At 43.0% G+C, this 18,095-nt stretch overlaps 1 protein-coding gene across 9 annotated transcripts in view; it reads right to left on the minus strand.

The window, feature by feature from the left end:
• The window catches only part of SLC66A2 (solute carrier family 66 member 2), a 122,121-nt gene that overhangs the window by 6,879 nt on the left and 97,147 nt on the right, over window positions 1-18,095 (minus strand). For 2 of the 9 annotated variants that reach the window (XR_006278966.1, XR_006278967.1), the window contains 2 exons: window positions 14,438-15,784; window positions 8,414-8,542 (listed from right to left, as the gene is read on the minus strand). The exons of 1 other annotated variant lie outside the window; for it this stretch is intronic. Coding sequence is in view for 4 of the 8 variants with exons in the window: in XM_038391064.1 (XP_038246992.1) it covers window positions 8,335-8,542 (208 nt within the window). In the remaining 4 variants the exon portion in view is untranslated. Of the gene's footprint in view, window positions 1-5,169; window positions 8,543-14,437; window positions 15,785-18,095 lie in introns of those variants that run through there. 6 more of the 9 variants (XM_038391064.1, XM_038391062.2, XR_005291233.2 and 3 more) reach the window with 4 other exon arrangements.

The raw sequence follows: 18,095 nt of genomic DNA on the forward strand, positions 1-18,095 counted from the left end.
TCAAAAGCCATGTAATTAAATTACAATGTGCACACAGTTTTTTGACTAATAAATCAACAACTGCAAAGACATTACTCCTGTTACATAAAGCATGGCTTTTAATAAAGGTTCAGTTTGCATACTGAGATGACAAACCAGGAAAGTATAAAGCAGGAACCCTTTAAACAAATTATTTTGGAAGCCTTATCAAGTTCTGTTGCACTGAATGTCAGACAGAAGACACCCATATGAGAATGTTTTTTATTCAGCAATAGGTCTTGTCACTGCTAAGGTTTATTGAGTGCTTTGGGAGCATTTTCACTCTCAGATTTTTCCATTGGTGAATCTGAGCTCTCTCCTAACCCCTGGTCTGCAATTTTTGAGCACCTTTGTAGGCATCCCTATGTTTTCCTTGTGTAATACATGTTTCTGATCCACAATCATAATTAGAAAGTCACTTGCTCTTTCCTAAAGACTGCAAATAATCATTAAGACCTCTTCTACAAATGGCCAGAATTGCTAAGCTCTGTGATAGAGGCCATCATCTTTCCCACTGTGATCTACATGGCGACGTTTTAATTTCATGGACACATTAGAGGTCTCGTACACCAAGTTATTTGAGGTGCACACATTCTCCTAGAAGAATATTTTAGTTTTGCAAACTCTGGGACTCTTAGTGTGAGTCTGGCCAGGCCCAGCTTGACAAAGCCCTGGCTGGGATGATTTAGTTGAGGTTGGTCCTGCTTTGAGCAGAGGGTTGGAGTAGATGACCTCCTGAGGTCTCTTCCAACCCTAATCATCTATGATTCTGTGATCCTTAAAGCCTCAGCTCGAGGAGTCATGTGACTCAAAGAATTTCAGCTTTCATCTCTAAAATAAAAGTAAATGTCTATCCCTTATGGCTGTAGAGATAAGAACTTGAAAACATGAACTCAAAAGGTTCAAAAAGCAAATAAAGCAAACCACACATTTATTAGTTTTACAATTTGTTTTGGTTTTAAGCCAATTGACTGATAAATATTTTGAATGTTTAGAGCTGGCAGCATTGATATTTTCAACACAGTGCTAAAAGTTTGACAACAAAACCCGAAAAATTCAGAGTTATAGGGACCAGATGATACAATGCAATAGAAACACGGGATACACAGGCTTTTACTATAGCTCACCACTGCACGTTCAAAACCAGCCCTGATCAGCAATGACCAAAGCTGTTACTGTACAATTAGCTTTGTGAAATGAGCAGATGGTCTCTGTTAAAGCTTCTACTCAGACTGGGACCAAAATCACAAAGTCATTTTCATCACTGGCATAGTTATCGGTAGCCTCAGTGCAGAAACTTTCTTGGCCATGGAAGCCAAACTACCCTTTAGCCCGTAAAGGTAATGCCATCACAGCAGGGTTGAGGTACAATAAAAAGGAATAGGCAAGGGGAAATCTGCACTGCTGCAGCATCAAAGGACTAGTCTACACTGGCAACGCTAAAGTGCTGCCACTGCAGCGCTTTCACGTGACTTGTGTAGTCACGGCAGAGCGCTGGGAGAGAACTCTCCCAGCACTCTAAAAAAACACCTCCACAAGGAGCATAGCTGCCAGTGGGGGGAGGGTTCCTCACACCCATGAGCGAGAAAGTTGCAGTGCTGTAAATTTTCAGTGTAGACAAGCCCTAAGAAGAGCACTTCACTGCTCCAGAGCAAGTAATCCAGCATCTTTCACACGCTCTAAATTCACAAAAATGTAGGGGGTGGGGGGAAGTTGACAGCTGAAGTTCACTGCACCATCATTTACTCTGGGCTTCTGAAGTCCTTTGGGATCGTGTCACTCACACACATAGTTGTGCGACTTGGAGAAATTCGATGTGTTTTTCTAGACGTGTATCTTATTTGTTAGAGCCACACTGTACATCTTTTACGCTAATACTTGCTCTCATATATACTTGAACAATATTTTCACCTGGCCACTGCTAATATTCACACTGACACTTTCTGCTGCAAAATGTCAACAAAAAAATTAAAACTAAACTCTCACACTATTACTGGGCTCCCGGTAATCCCTTGGGACAGTTTAAAAATGTGCTACCCTGGTGTAAATCCAGAGTAAAGTGGAGAATTTGAGACCTTGTTTTTTTAGACAGCCACTTCATGATTTTTTAATCTTTCTTTAGAGATGTGTTTTAATTTCCTTTGTTTAAAGAAAGTAAAAATATAAGACTAAGGTTCCTTTCACAGCTTTGTTCTGGATACTGCTATTCTCTTTGTGTTCTCGAGGAGGTGGCTTCACCTTCCCTCCCAGAAATGGTCTCTATTGCTCAAGGTCCTCTACCCCTCACCGCCTTTCCTGAATTAAAGCCACTCACCCCATCAGGGACACCCCCAACCTGAACCCAGCTGTCAGCTGCAAAGCACAAAAATGCTATTTGGAATCACACCTCTAGCTTCCTAGTTAACTCTCTTCTCATATCATCTCTGGATGTTCTAAGGAACCAAGGAGACATTCTAACACCATGGCTGCCAATGTTTCTTTTAGAATGTGTACACTGATTTTATATATAGCTACAGAGAGAGAGAGAGATTTTTTAATAGATCTGAAGTCAGACTAAAAAATAATTATTACTGGCGTTTACTAATCTGTTAGGCTAAACACAGAGTGCTGCCAAATAAATAATTTTAAAAGGCAGAAATGCTCAATTGCCATGTATTGTTTTTTCATCTCCACAATTAAAATTACAAGGTAAAGAGCCACTTGTGGGGAGCCAGCTGAGGTAAGCACTGTCCAGAGCCTGCACCCGACCCCGCAACCCAACCCCCTGCCCCAGCCTGGAGCCCCCCCTGCACCCAAACTGCTTCCTGGAGTCTACACCCTGCATCTCAATCCCCTGCCCCAGCACAGAGCCCCCTCTGGCACCCCAAAACTCTCATCTCTGGCCCCACCTCAGAGCCAGCACCCTCAGCCAGAGCCTTTACTCCCCCCCCACAGCCCAGAGTCCCCTCCCACACCCAAACTCCCGCCCAGAGCCCACGCCCCAACCCCTTGCCCCAGCTTGGAACCTCCTCCTGCACCCCAAACACCTCATCCCCGGCCCCAGACAGAGCCCTTATCCCCCCCCAACCTCCAGCCCCAATAACCATCATTTCTGGCCCCACCCTGGAGGCTGTACCCCCAGCCCAGAGCCCATACCCTCCACCCACCCACCCACCCCCGCCTCAGCCAGGAGCCCCCTCCCACATTCCAAACCCCTCAGCCCTAGCCCAGAGTCCCCACTCCTGCACTCCAAAACCCTCATCCCCAGCCCCACCCCAGAGCCCCCACCCCAGCCCCCTGTCCCAGCCTGGTGAGAATGAGTGAGTGAGGGAGGGTGGGGAGAGCGAGCAGGGATGGAGGGAGGGGAGAGGGGATGGTGGGTGGAGCCTCAGCAAAGGGGCAGGGTGGGGGCAGGACTTTGGAGAAAGGGTATGGCCTTGGGGCATGGGCAGGGCAAGCGTGTTTGGTTTTTGCTATTAGAAAGTTGGCAACCCTATCTCCTCAGTCTCTATTCTGCTCTACAAATAATAGCAGTAGCTCCCCAATCACTAAAAGCAGAAACAACAGTTCCCCAGTTCCTTCCTATCTACCACATGCTCCACTAGCAACATGGATGGCAGGGGGAACCAAACTCCACCAGCAAGCCACATGTTGGTCAAATGCCCCAGTGCCCAATGGACCATTCTAGACCTGATTGCTTTCATTTTCTAATTAACATGCAAGGATGTAATGACACACACACACCCCCATGACTGGTATGGGGAAATGTTCATATGTAAACCATGGCATGATTTTATGGCCAAGGAATCCTGAGTAGTTTCAGTTCCCTGACCCCCTTCAAAAAGGCTGTGGAAATGTTTGGATAGTTGGGGAATAATAGAGGGGGGGATGTTTGACACGTGGTTCTATGTCTGGTCTCTTATTCTTCCCCTAATACGACCTCCTGAGAACCCTTGCAAGGTGCAATCATTGAATAATAATTCACACTTCATTCCCATGAGTCACTATCCACCATTTTCTACCTGGGAACTGAGGCACACAGAGGTAAAGTGATTTATTCAAGGCCACAAAGACAGTCCATGAGAGAGCTGGAGGCAGAACCCAGCAGGGTGGATTGATTTAAATCACCAAGTGGAAAGCCTCTATTTAAATCATCTGATTTTAACCAACTTTTCTATTTGTACTTCAGTTATTTTCTAAAGAAAGGTGCATTCTCATTCATTGATATAACCATTTACAACTAAATAGTCTCTTTATACTAGTTTTGATACATCTTTTTGCTACCTCGGAGGACATACTATACCTATACACATTTATTTAAGCAAATTATATAGCTTAATATTTTCAGATTCTTATTAACTGTACATTTTTAGTATGTTAGAAAATGGTGACTGATGGGTGGAGTCATGAATATTCATAAGTTGATAACTGAGCCAGGCATGTAGGGGGAAGCTATAAAACAGGAGTCTGAGACCAGGCAGGTGGGCTCAATGGATGATCCTGATGAGATACAGGATGGTATCTCCTGGAGTCAGAGGCCAGGCCCCAATGCCTGCGATGATCTTGCCACTCTCCTGTACCCAGCAGCACACCCCCTGAAGTCCCCACAATACAGTACATAACCTATTGTTTATACATGACTCATATTTATAAAGCTTGACTTCAACCATTAGATTTCTTCCCTCCTAATTCTTTCTTTATACAGTAAGGCAGCCTTTAATCCAAAATTGTTGACAGAAGCGCATGGATTCAGCCTATTTATTTTTTATTTAAATGTTTTAAGAGATTATACAAGTTTAGGCCTTAACATATTTTGTATTAAATTCAGATTTCATTTTAAACAGGTTTATTTTTAAAAAGAAAAAAATCATCATCATTTAAAACAAGAAAAAATTAAATTTAAATTAAAAAAATCTGATTTTTTTATTCCCCCCCCCAAAACTATCATTGATTTTTATCCACCCCACTAGGACCCTATATTGTGAATCCTAGTCTGAGGCTTTAATCTTTGGACATTGCATACTTCATGATTACTTATATAGCAACCAAAGCCTGCTTGTCCTTTCTAGGAACAAATGTGTGGACAAGGTCCCAGACCAGATGAGCAATACAAAATCTTTAAATAATAAGATTCCTTTCTTCCATTTGAAGAAAACAAAGCAACACTGAATCTATGTATAATTGATTTATTTATTTAATTGTTTTTAAAATCACTGCAATTGACAGAGAATGTGAGAGCTCCATGAAATGTACCATACATTCAACAAAGATGCACTTAAAGTCACTGATTTCTTAATTCTCTGAGGTGATCACTGCTACAGATAATTCCTTACATATAAAAAGTTCTGTAACTTTGCTTTTAAAGCATCTTTCAAGATGACATTCAAGAAAGTTCCTAGCCAAGTATCCCAGCTTTTCAAATGCTCTAAATAGAAAATGACTTTAGACACTAGTCCACTGGCTTCTCTTCCAGCATTTGCAGCTCTGGTATGAAAGAAACATGTTCACAAAGCATACTGGTTTTGGTAGTGACAGCAGACTTAAGAATCTGCAGACCAAAGAGTCCCAAAAGAAGAAAGGAAAAACCATGTTCATTTTATCTTCAGTAATACCTGTTACACAAAGCCAAGAGACCTTAGCAGCCATTTAGCTATTACACCCCTGTTTCAAACAACAATAGAAAAAAAGACCACCAGGTACAAAAATCTTAGTACTACAAGTTATTAAAAAACCAAACCATTAAAACATGTGAGGAAGTGTTTGCATACAAGTAGAAATACAATCCTCATTGAAGCAGCGTACACCACAGAGGACAGTCGTTAAGTTTTTAATTAAAAAGAGAAAAGCCCAGATGTTCTTTTAACACAACCAGAACATTTGAGAAAGGGAGAGGAATAAAACATTCATAGTCTGCCATGCCACAAACATTGTCTTTGTAAGGTCACTTCAGGCATAAAAGAGCATGGTGTCAAACAAAAAGCAAGGAGTCAGAGTTTGACCATAGCACTCTATGCCAGGCCCTCAGATTGAACACCTTTCCTGAGTTTTGGTTTATTTGCGTAGATTTGCCAGTGGCCCGGGTAGTCCCCCTGCAAGCACCAAAGACCAGGGCAGGTCCTACCTGTTACTCTGGGATGTACCAATCTCCTCTGCATCCAGCTGCCATGGCAGCGCTCGCCACCCAGCCATCCCGAAGGGGGAACATGATCAGCTCAGAGGCTGCTCCATAATAAACAGAGGCTTAGGGTGCACAAATGCTATACTGTGCTTGGATCATGCCACACCCATACAGCCAAATCCAGACCCCATTGAAGATAATGAGAATTTTGCCAATGGGGCAGGATTTGGCTAACAGAAGGAGAGGACATCACCTCCAAGAAATGCATGGGGAGTGGGATCCCAAAGGTCAAGCCAGCCAGGTTGGGATTTATTGTAGACTGAGAGATTAAGAATTCAGAAACAATGAAAGCCAAAGCACAATAGCAAAGGACAATTTGGTGTCAATTATCCTAAAATAAACATTCCTGATAGACTTTACTGCATTGTGACTATATGCTTTTACTCTTCACAAGAATATGGCCACCCCCCATTAAAGATGGTCCATACCTAAAGCATGGTAGAGCCAAATATAGCAGGTTAGTGAGAATACCTGATTGAAACTGAAGATGTAATATCCCAGAATTGTTGCCTTATTTATTATAGTGTATCTTTTTGGAATGTTCTCAGAAAACAAAATGTCTCACTGGAAATCTAGCACTGCCCTAAACACCAGTATCTGCAGGAAGGCAGCATTTATCTGGCAGGAAAGACTGAGTCTCAAAGAAGAAGACAACACAGATAACTGTTTCTGGGACTCAGTAATCTCTCTCTATTCATCTCCTACAGGTCAAGCTAGGCTCATTATGGCAACTGGCTGAAGCCAAAGGGCTTGATAATTGAACATTAAAACTGTATCCACTTAGTATTTCCAGAGAAGTGCTAATTCTCAGAAAGGGCACAATGACTGATGTTGGCAAACATAAAATTATATACGACTTAGATTATATATAACATTATATGCCCCTCAGGCCTTCTTACTTTCCCTTCCAGCTACTATCTAGCTTTCTAAAAGAAAACAGTCTGGAAGATCTTGAATAGCAGAAAAACCATTATACTTCTCTTCACTCCTATTCCTTTGTAGCATTTGCATGACTGGCTAACACAAGAAATACCCCAGAACACAAACTGGTGTCACTTGGCAGTCAATAATACTAATGTGAATCTCAGTATTTAAGTAACCACATTATTAGAAAGCAGACCCTGCTCTCTAGATTACTGCTTTACTTCTCCCCCTCCAAACCTTAGTAACCCATTTTCATTGACACATCTTTATTCCTGCTTTTCCCAATTTCTCAACCAGTGCCTAGAAATTTTTCACTTGCACTCCTGGCAATGCCTGCCTACTGGCCCCATTCAGCATGGCTGAAGGCATCCCAACAACCCACCAGAGTCTTTGTCACACACCATCAATGACCCAGTTGTGCACCCCTAATCAGGCAGAGCCCCATTCTCTTCCTGAAAGCAGCTGCTTCAAAGCAAGACTACTTAGTTACGTTAGACTCTCTCTCTCCTTCCCCTTAATTCTCCCTTCATCCCACCTGGTAACTAGCTATGTCTCGTTTAGATTTGGCCATAGCATCATCCACACCATAACCTCCCTGAAACTATCCCTCACCTTGTCTATTCACTGCCACACTGATCCAGCAGTGTGAGTGTGCGTGCAAACAGTACATTTACATTTTATACTGGCTATTATTGGTTTACTTTAGATTGTTCACCATTCCTTCTCAGTCCCTTCCCGATCCACTGCACCCATCCTTTTTGAAACTTTGTCAGTGTCTTCATAGATCACTGAAATATTTAACTCTAATATTCCAAGCTTACTTCAAATGTACATACTTAATATAAATAGGTAAAAGCTTCAGACAAAATATTCAATCATCATCTCTGTGGTTTATCATTTCTTTAAATAGCATTAAAAAAACAAACATCCAGCCCTTGCAATTATGCACACACACACACACACACACACACGCGAATTTATAAGGCTCATAGGTATGTATGCAAAAAATAAACAGACTGTCCACCCCCCACCCTACCCCCAGAAAAACAAATTCTATACACTGAATCTGAAACCAAACAGAAGCAAATCATTAAAAATACCAAACTTTTTATGTTTTCAAGCATTCTTCTCTCTTCTGTTTTCAACTCATCAAAATAGTATTTACAAGTGGAAGGAAAAGCTGCACAGGCAGACTTCACAACACCATTGACCTGTAGCCATCTCCACCACGTGCTTCAGAGTGCCTTTGTACTGGCTGGGTGTGCAGTGTGTGATGCTGGCTTCTGAGGGTAGTAGCTGTAGAAGTAAACCTGTAGCAGAATAGCTATGTCCACAAAGACCTGGAGCAGGCCACAAATTGAGAACTGGAAAGGAGCCTGGTTCAGGATAAAGTAAACAGTCTTGAAGGTATCGCCACTGGTCCACATCAGCACCATCTTGACACTACAAAAAGGGACAAAACAAAGAGAAAAATTAAAGAGGGTATGACTTAGGAACCTCTTGGGGCTAACTGGCAGAGGGCACCAGGGATGTATAGAGTTTTCCTGGGACCCCCCTGGGCCAGATGTATGCATATTAAGTTGACCGAAAGGTGGCAAGTGAATTCTCTACCAAGAGCCCCTTGGTCATCATAATCATTGCAAAATGTACATCGGATCATTTGTTTAAGGAATTATGTATCTGTACTGAAAATTATGTTCTAAAGGTACATGAGTTAAGGCAGGTCACCAGGAGGTGATAAACATGCTCCTGTCAAGTAGGAGGGAAGAGCCGCTTAGCTCTCTCCAACTGGTCATGTGTGTACAGTCCATTTCACAATGGAGACTTTTTTTTTTTTTTTTTTTTTTTAACTCCTGAGGGAATTCTGCGCCAAAATTAAAAATTCTGGGCACAATATTCCAAAATATGCAAAATTTCACAAGTTTTATTTGTCAATAAATAAATGCAGAGGCTCCAGCATAGCAGTGGGAGCACAGGCCACTGGCTTGCTGAAGGTGGGAGATCACCCTGCAGCCATCCACCCCACACTTCCCAGACACGAACTCAGCAATGAGGATGCACCCAACCCTGACACAGCACAAGGCCCGGGCACCCTGGGGCCCTGCCCTTCTGCCCCAGGCACACCAGGGGTGGGGCAGGCTCAATCAGGTAGGATCCAAATGTGGAGGGGCTCAGTGTGGGAGAATCTAGGTGTGGGGTGAAAGGATTCTGTGTGGGGCAGTATGGGTGCAGGCAGCTCAGTGGGGGGGGTCAAGGTGTGGGGGATCTGGATGCACAGAGGCTCATTGGGGGTGATTCCAGGTGCAGGGACAATGGGACTCTCCAGGGACTTCCAGGAGATTGGGGCTCAGAAGAGGGGTCTGAGTGTGCTGGATCTCAGCAGGGGATGTCTGGGTGTGGGGAAGTGGTGCTTGGTGGGATGGGGGTATGGGTGCAGCTAGTTGGGGGTCAGTGGCGTGGGGGCTCAGGATGGTGCAGGGGGTCGAGCGTCAAGGTCAAGGTTTGAGTGCAGGGAACTCATTGGGGGGTGGTCTGGGTGCAGGGGTGGGGATCTGGAGGCAGGGGGTCTGTGCAGGCGGAGCTCCAGATGCAGGGGTTCAGATTCAGTGGAGTGGGGTTCAGGTATGGAGGGCTAGGGGAGTTCTGGATGTACCTGGTGAGGCTTGGCAAGGGTGTCTGGGTATGAAAGGTCTGGATGCACGGGGGCTGGGTGGATGAGGGAGCAGCTCCCCGTACAGTGACCCCTCCCACCACAATTGAGGCACAATGGAGGCAGGAAGCAAGGAAGGATGGTGAGCTTCCTGCAGCTGGGGGAAGTTTCTGGGGTGGGTCTGACACAGCCCCAGACACCTCTTGCAGGAGAAGAGGAAGTCCTGTCCTCTCCTGCCTCCAGCCCAGCCGGGACTAGCAGCTGATCCTGGCTTAGGGTAGGAGCCACTGGCTGGGGTGTCCCCAGCCCCATGGTGATTTACCCGTCCGCCAGCTGCTCCATGTGCCTGATGTACCTACTCCACTAGGGAGTGGTGCATGACTGCTCCTGCAGCTTCCCTTTGCTTCCCTGTCAGAAAGTCATTTTTCTGTGGGAAAGCAAAGAAATCTGCAGGGGACATGAATTTTGCGCATGTGCAGTGGCACAGAATTCCTCCAGGTGTACTTTTTGCGTTACTGAGCCTGATGCTAAATCAGGAGATGGTGAATTCAACAAGAGGAAAGACGTAGGAAAAAGCAAAAACAGCAAGGAAGTTTACAAGCAAAAACAATGGATTTGGGAGATATAACTGGGAGTACTGAGTACACCTAGATCCTTCACCTAGAAGACACAGTGTTAACATGTTCTGTTTTTATGAATGAAGGGTCACAGACAGGCTGGCTGGCAAATGCTGCAAAGACTTGGGGTGAGCTAAACTTCATTAGACAGGAACATATCTTGTTAGTTAAGTCTAGGCTCTAGAGTGCATGTTACGATTTTATTTTACATGTAACCATTTGTTTCCAATACTTTTACTTGCTATTTCTCAAATTTCTATTCTTTGTTAAATACATTCATACTTGTTTTCACTATAAAACACATCTAAGTGCTGCGTCTGAAGTGGAGCTGTGATCTAAGGTGTAACTGGTAAGGGAGACACTCGGGATGATGTGTGGGTTGTAGTGATAGCCATGCTCAACTGCAGAGGGACAGCAGAGCCTCTGTAGGCTAAGAGGGGATAGCTTGTGTTCCCCATGACAGATGGAGTCAGGGAGCTGACATCCAGCAGGCATAGGCAAGGCTTCCTCCTGCTAAAGGCAGGTGACAGCAAGGAGCCTCACAACCCTGGGAAGTATTACAGGTGGAAAGACGTGAAACTTTTATACAGGTTTACCTTTACCAGACCATGATAGCATTGATCTACCTACAGGAACAGTGGTCAATACCTGATGCTGCAGAGAAAGGCTACCACCAAGTCCACACAACACACTTAATCCAGTCACACAGTGCTCTAGTTAGGGGTGGATAATTGCTTTCTGACCCCCTAAAGCCTATAGTTTTGTTACCTTAGTACCTACAGACATGAATACCAGTGGCCAAGAAGTTATCTAAATCCTTTTAAAAATCACGCTGTGATATTTGACTTGATGACATCCTATGAAAATAAATTACATAACTTTATGTGCAGCATAATCAGTGTAAGTAATATGGTGAAGATCAAACAGACTTCAAATATCTTTTCACTGCAACAGTTACGGCCTCCTGTGAGTGGCTCACACACACACCCTCTAGTCTCTCTTAATAAACACTTAATGCGAAGAACTTATTTCTTGTACATCATACCATGCAATGTGTGCTCCAGAGTCAAAAATAGGTAGCCCAACAGTACGCAGAAAGAAAACAATGAATATATCTGCAGCTGTTTATAGCAAGGTTAAAAGTCCATCAAGAGGATTTGCTCCCATGGTTTATACCTGTGCCAATGCCCAAACTTTAATACCCATCATTCCTCCCTTTTCTACTTTCATTTTGCTGCATCTTTGGCCTTTCCCTGCTTTCCCCTCACCTCCAGTGCATTTCTGGTCCTCCCATTCAAGCTTAAGGAGAAAGTATGGGGAACAGAAATAGATTTTAAAACGTAAAATGTGTAAGGTTTTTCTTGTCGTGCCCTCAACATTGACAGTCAAGGATGTGAACTGTCAATTTCTGAAAGCTGGTTATAGGCTTGATATATTATACCTGGAGAGCTTTGTAAAGGACAGATAAGCAATACTAAATAAAAGCTTTGCAGTTCACAGTTACATTATCATAAATATTATGCAGCCCAGAGATGAAATGTCAGAATTATGACTGAGTTTTGCCAGACTTGATTGTAATTCATCTAATGTAATTGTGCACACACTGTAGAAAAGGAATAGGGCCCAATGTTCATTTCCTAAACATTCAAAGGGGAGGAGGAGAAATCAAGATAGGTCAATTTGTATTTTGGATACAAATTTATCACCCTAATATAGGCTAAATCCATACTCTAATCCTGACTGTAACAGGGGCCAAGGGAGTAAGAAGATACTGACCCATCACGTAACAGGAGTATAAGCCTTTTGCAACATTTATACCCCATGTTAGGTGACTGGGATCATAAAACAAAGATTAGTAACAATCTACATATTATGACGCTACCAAGGGATTTCATGTGTGAAGCTGCAAGCTGGACATATGATTCAATAAATAATAATATATGACTAGTTCAATCTCAAATTGTATACAAACAAGAAAAGAAAAAGATATGGTACGCCTAGTTCAGTCCTTCTCGTACAGTGAAAGAAAGCACAGCCTTTCTGTTTAACAAATGCCACCAGCAGATTTTTTAAAAACAGAAACAAACCTGAACAGCTTGAATAAGTGAGATGGGGAGTGCAATAAATTAGGATACTTCATTTGCAGATGGTTGAAATGACTCCTCATGATACTAAACAGATGGATTTTTGCTGTGCAGCTGATCGTGGACACATGATTTAATGGTGAATCTGTCGTTTTACAATTTTGTTTGTCTGCTCAATAAAAGCATCCCATGCTAAACAAGTGTGTGTCTGGCCTGCCGTGTCTGGCAAAATGATATGTTAATTGTTTGGATAAATCCAATTAAAAGATGCCCCAGAGATTAAGTAGGAGTCAAACATCCGAAGGACAAAACCTGGGACCTCTTTCTTTGCCAGATATTCAGCAAGAAAAAACAAAGTCAAACTCACTTCAGAAAAGGGGGCTATTTAAAAATATCCCAGTCTGTTGCTACCCAAGAGTGTTTTCAGGGGAAATGTATATCAGCAGCAGTCTATAAACCATGAGGGAGTTTAATCTCCTGGTGAGAGAACTATAGCCAAAGGCAAAAAGCTTTTGGATAAATACAATGTAGCGCTTTCTGAGCAAAGCACATGCTGCAATGGCAATGCAGATCTAACAGTCACATGAGCCATGATGTCCAGACAAACCAGACTGTGAACTTTCATTAGGAAATATTTTAGGATCTTGTTGTTTGCAATGCTGGTTTACAAATTTGGTGTGTGATCCTGCATTCCTTGCACATTTAAGAGTCCCAGTGACTTCAATGGGAATTTCAGATGCTCAAGGAAAGTAGGATTGCGCCCGTGATGTATGCCAGGACACACTCCAACACTAAGTGTTCAGAAGAACACCAAGTTATTCAGTTGCATATATACAATCAGATTGACATGAAATGAATATATCTTAAAAGTCAACAATGTCAGACATCAGAAAATGTACATTAGTTGGGGCATAACACCAGGAGAAAATCTGCAAATTAATGCTGGGTTTCTGATTTTTAAAAATTGCTATGAAAAAATATTATATATATAAAAAAAAGCAAGCAAATAATTGCGACAAACCTAATTACACAAATAAATATAGGCCAGAGGGCCCAGGAAATAATCAGGCCACCCTGCACAAATTAGTGACCACACAAGTTCTCCCTACTCACACACCCTTATATTTACAATATTACAGACATGCTGGTAGCACCCACTTATTGGTAAGGTTGCCTAATATTTTCCACTTTAGCACCATCCCTGTTCTCAGTAGATTGTGACTTTACCAAACTGTAATCATCTGGGGTGCAATTTTCCATTCTGGGAGTCTGCCTCAGGCTGAATGTTTTTTTGGAAAATTTCAGCTAAAACAAACAGTTTAGCCATTTCTAAGAAAAAGGTTAGATGGAAATACATTGTTTTGCCCAATTGGCTGGGTAGGTGGGAGGAAGACCAAGGTCATATGAGGAGCTGCGGGCAGGCGAAGGGACACTGGAACTAGCTGGCAAGGAGACTGGGAGTAGGAATCAATGTGGGGGGAGATGGAAGGGAACACAAGGAGGAAATAAAATCTGACAAGGAGCTGAGGTGTGGCTGGGCAGAGAGACTGGGACAAGGGACCAGGGAGGGGAAGACTGAGATTGGATGAGGAGTTTGAGGAGGGAGACTAGAACTGGGAGCCAATGAGAAGTGGGGAGAGAACAGACAGATCAGATGAGGAGCCAGAGGGGACTAGGAGTTGGGAGGGGAGCATCTGGAAGTAGGGGGGGGGGGAGAAGGAAGAGATTGGGACTCAGTACATCCAGAGGGAGAGATTAAGACTAGCTGGGCAAGGAAATTGGGATTGGAATGAGAAGCCTGAGGAGTGGAGACCGAGACCATGGGACTGGGTAGGCAAGGAGCCAGGATGAGAAAGAGAGAGGATGAGGATAGGGACAGGTTGGAGGGGATGGGGAAGAAGGAGTCATATTTGTATGGACAGAAGAGTCTGTGACTGCTAGAGCATACTCTGGAAAGGAACCCAAGATCCCAGAGTGTCTCATTTACCCTGATGTCAGCAAATATCTGTGAAAAAAGTCTCTCTCTCTCTCTCTCATCTCCCTTTAGTACTGGTCCACATGGAGGACAACAACCTACTGCTGCTATCAGTTACGCTGTTAGCTCAAGTGGAAGAGATCCGTGCAATTGATCAAAGGGTTCCAACCATGCTGATGACCATGTGGGCGTCAATATGATGCCACTTGGAGTTTCTGTTTTTTCCCCGTGGCAAACAGTATGTGATCATGTAAGTCAAGACTGTATCATAATGCACAGGCACAAGAGGGCTGAATTAAGGTTGCACAGTTAAAAGTTAGGAAAGGCCAGAATTCAGGTTGAGTGCTTGACTTTGAAACCTCAATAATGTTCTTTTAACACAGCTGTGTCAGGGTAATTATTCTACTTGCTGCACACAGTGCTTCCATTCAGAGTAATGGGAGTTTCTGTGTGCATTGAGAGGAATCAAAATTTGGCATCCTCATGTACTTTAGCATATTAAGTCATTTCAGGATTTCACCTGGGATCAGAAAAGGAAGCTTTAGTATATACATTCTGAACTTTGCTCACTAGCCCTCTGAAGCTGAGGCGAATTCTAATGGCTGCCCAGCTATTTTTTACATTTATTCTTATTGCTGAAAAGGAGAAATCTTAGATAGATTGCTTCTTGTCTGCCTGGAAGGAAGAAAGGAGCAGAGTGTCTTGTCAGATAGGGAAACTTTCACTGAACAATTTTATTTATTTATTTATTTATTTTTGGGTGATTGTCTGAGTGGTTATTCTACAGACCTTTTCCATTCAGAGATAGAGAAGATGCTAAGGGCCACAAACCAGTTCAAGCATACCTGAGGCATATACAAAAAAGCTAGAAGAATGCCAAGGAGACCACCTGCAAGAACCAAGGAGGTTTACACACAAGCTGCAAAAGCTCACATCCAACATTCACAGAAGCCATATTTCAAACTTCTAGTTCTGATGCTTGAGTTTTTCCCCAACAAAGCACCCCAATCATTAACAAAGCTGCACTCTGTGACAGTCACAACAAAATAATATTCAGCTTTAAATGTTCTCCTATCCTTACTATAACGTTTGAAAGCTGGACTGGAGAAGCTTAGACTGCAGGGCAGGCCCTGATCTGCACAACCAACAGAGAGACAGTCAATTAGAAAAGCGTTATGACCATACTGCTCCAAGACAAAGAAAACTGTCATGTTAATTAGGGGTGGGAGGGAGAAAGAGACAGGAAAAGAGGAGTGAGCCATGCCACAGCATGATTGGTTAGCTAGAAAGAGATAAATGGCAATATACCTTTCTGCAACAATAGATATGCCCAGTGAAGAGAAGGAGGCAAGAGTTGCTCTGAAATAGACGATGTTCCCAGAGGCTGAAGCCGACTTGCAACAAAAATAGCAATTCCCACGAACGTAAATCACTGCTACGGTATCCAGTGACAACAAACCTCCTAAAACAAGTGGCTTTCTTACAATTGATCTTGTTACAGGGAATTGCTAAGTTAATAACAGTCACTTAATGTAAAGTCACCATAAAATTTGAACTGACCATAAATGAGAGAATCTGTTGGTAATTTTTCTATTGTGATTTACTCTTAAAAACATGAAAGGATAACTACTTATTATGCTATTGAAATAATTCCCAAAAGTGGAAGGGAGCCTGCCCTGGCCCCAGGGCAGGCTGCTGCCACCCCAGAGCCGCTCCAGGTAAGCGGTGTCAAGCCAGAGCCCGAACCCCCCCTGCACCCCATCCCCCAACTCCCTGCCCTGAGCCCTCTGCCTGCACCCCAACCCCCTTCCACACCCTGCACCCCCCCTACACTCCAACCCTCTGCCATGAGCCCCCTGCTACACTCCCCCTGCACCCCAACCCCCTGCCCTGAGCCTCCTCCTGCACTCCACACCCCTCCCTGCACTACTGCTCTGAGCCCCCTCCCGCACTGTGCACCCCCTCCTGCATCCCAACCCCCTTTCGTGATCCCTCTTGTACATGCTGCACCCTGCCTCTGCCCCAACCCCTTGCCCTCACCCCCTCCCAATACCGCGCACTCCTTCTCACACCCCAACCCCCTGCCCCAGCCCTACATTCATGGCCCTGCATGCAATTTCCCCACCCAAAAAGTTTGCCCACCCCTGCATTAGACAATATCTCTTTCCACAGGCACTGCCAAATACTAATTTTTAGTATGCTAATATAAAATAAATCCCTGAGACACTGCAGTTCTGCACCAGTGACAGCATATTTCATATAGATTGTTGTACAACTTACTTTGCGAAAAAAATTGTATGCTTGGTGCATTTTCCCAAGGAAATAGCTTTTATTTTTAGTTCATTGTAGTATTGTGTGCGCTAATACTGCAATTTGAAGTTATATGAATTAAAGAAACTAGAGTTGGAAAATATCTATTGGCTCACCTTGTCTATACCCAGCCAATAAAGTATTGTTCTGTAGAAAGCTTTCCCCCCCACCCCGAATAGTTTTAAGTATCCTAAAGGGAAACCTTTCCACCGCTTCACTTGGGAGGCTATTCCACAGTCTGACCTTAGTATCTATGAATCTATGATCGCCCCATTTTATAAAGGACAGGTATTACAGCCTGTGGAGATGAGGATCTTTGTCACATGTTTAGAAACTGTAATAATTAATAGATACTATTTTGTAGAGCAACTTGAAATCATTGATTGAAAGTTGCTGTATAAGTGGAACCAATGAGCCTCAACATGCCAGTGAAGTAGATCAACATTAAACCCATTTCACAAGTAGGTAAACTAAGGAAAATAGTGGCTAGTTATCCAAGGGCCACACAGAGAGTCAGTGACAGCTCCAGGAACAGAATTCTTTCTTGTAGTGATTAGAGCATAAATGGCTGTGACTTGTCCAGACAGCCTCCTGCACTCTACCCAGTGAAGTGCACTGCAGAGAGGTACGTTTGTAACTATTAATAATTTTCCACTTTTTATGGGGCTAAATAATGCAGAAGAAACACCCAAATCCAATAACATTCTAATCATTTGAGTCTGCAATCCTAGATGAAGCATAAGGCATTTAACGATTTTAATAAAAAAAGAAACCTGCTCTTGGGCCCAAGCTTTGTATCCCCAGGCTCAAACACGTTATTACTTTGATTTTTAACAATTCCCCTTCCCCCCCTAAGAAAAAATAGGGTTTTATAGTAGAAAATTTTGTTAGGCCCATCAGCCAATTAAAGTGAGGTCATTTTAATATGTGTGTGCCTTCATTTTACTATGATAACCCAATGAACAGTCTGCCCATGCTTTTAATATTGTAATGATTTAAAGGTCAATATATACAAAGTACAGCGTGATCTCTAGGTCTAGCTTTAATATTTCCTACACTGTCTTGGACCAGTAGTCTTAAATAGCTCCATAAAAAAGCTGGTCTCTCATGGAGCAAAATCTAAGAATATTATTATAGTAATTTACTTTTCATGCATCAATCACATCCTTCAGCTAAATATTTTTGTACATTTTAAGAAAACATTGGAGAAATACAATTCCCAAACACAGAACAGGAGCTAACACACAGGGACCAAGTTTAAGACTCCTTTCCCATCACCTAACAATCTGGAAATAAGATTAGATTTTTACCTGAAATGAGATTCACCTTCTTCTTGAAACCTTTGTGATTACATTGAAAT

Source organism: Dermochelys coriacea, chromosome 2 (assembly GCF_009764565.3).
Source record: "Dermochelys coriacea isolate rDerCor1 chromosome 2, rDerCor1.pri.v4, whole genome shotgun sequence".
Lineage (NCBI taxonomy): Eukaryota > Metazoa > Chordata > Testudines > Dermochelyidae > Dermochelys > Dermochelys coriacea.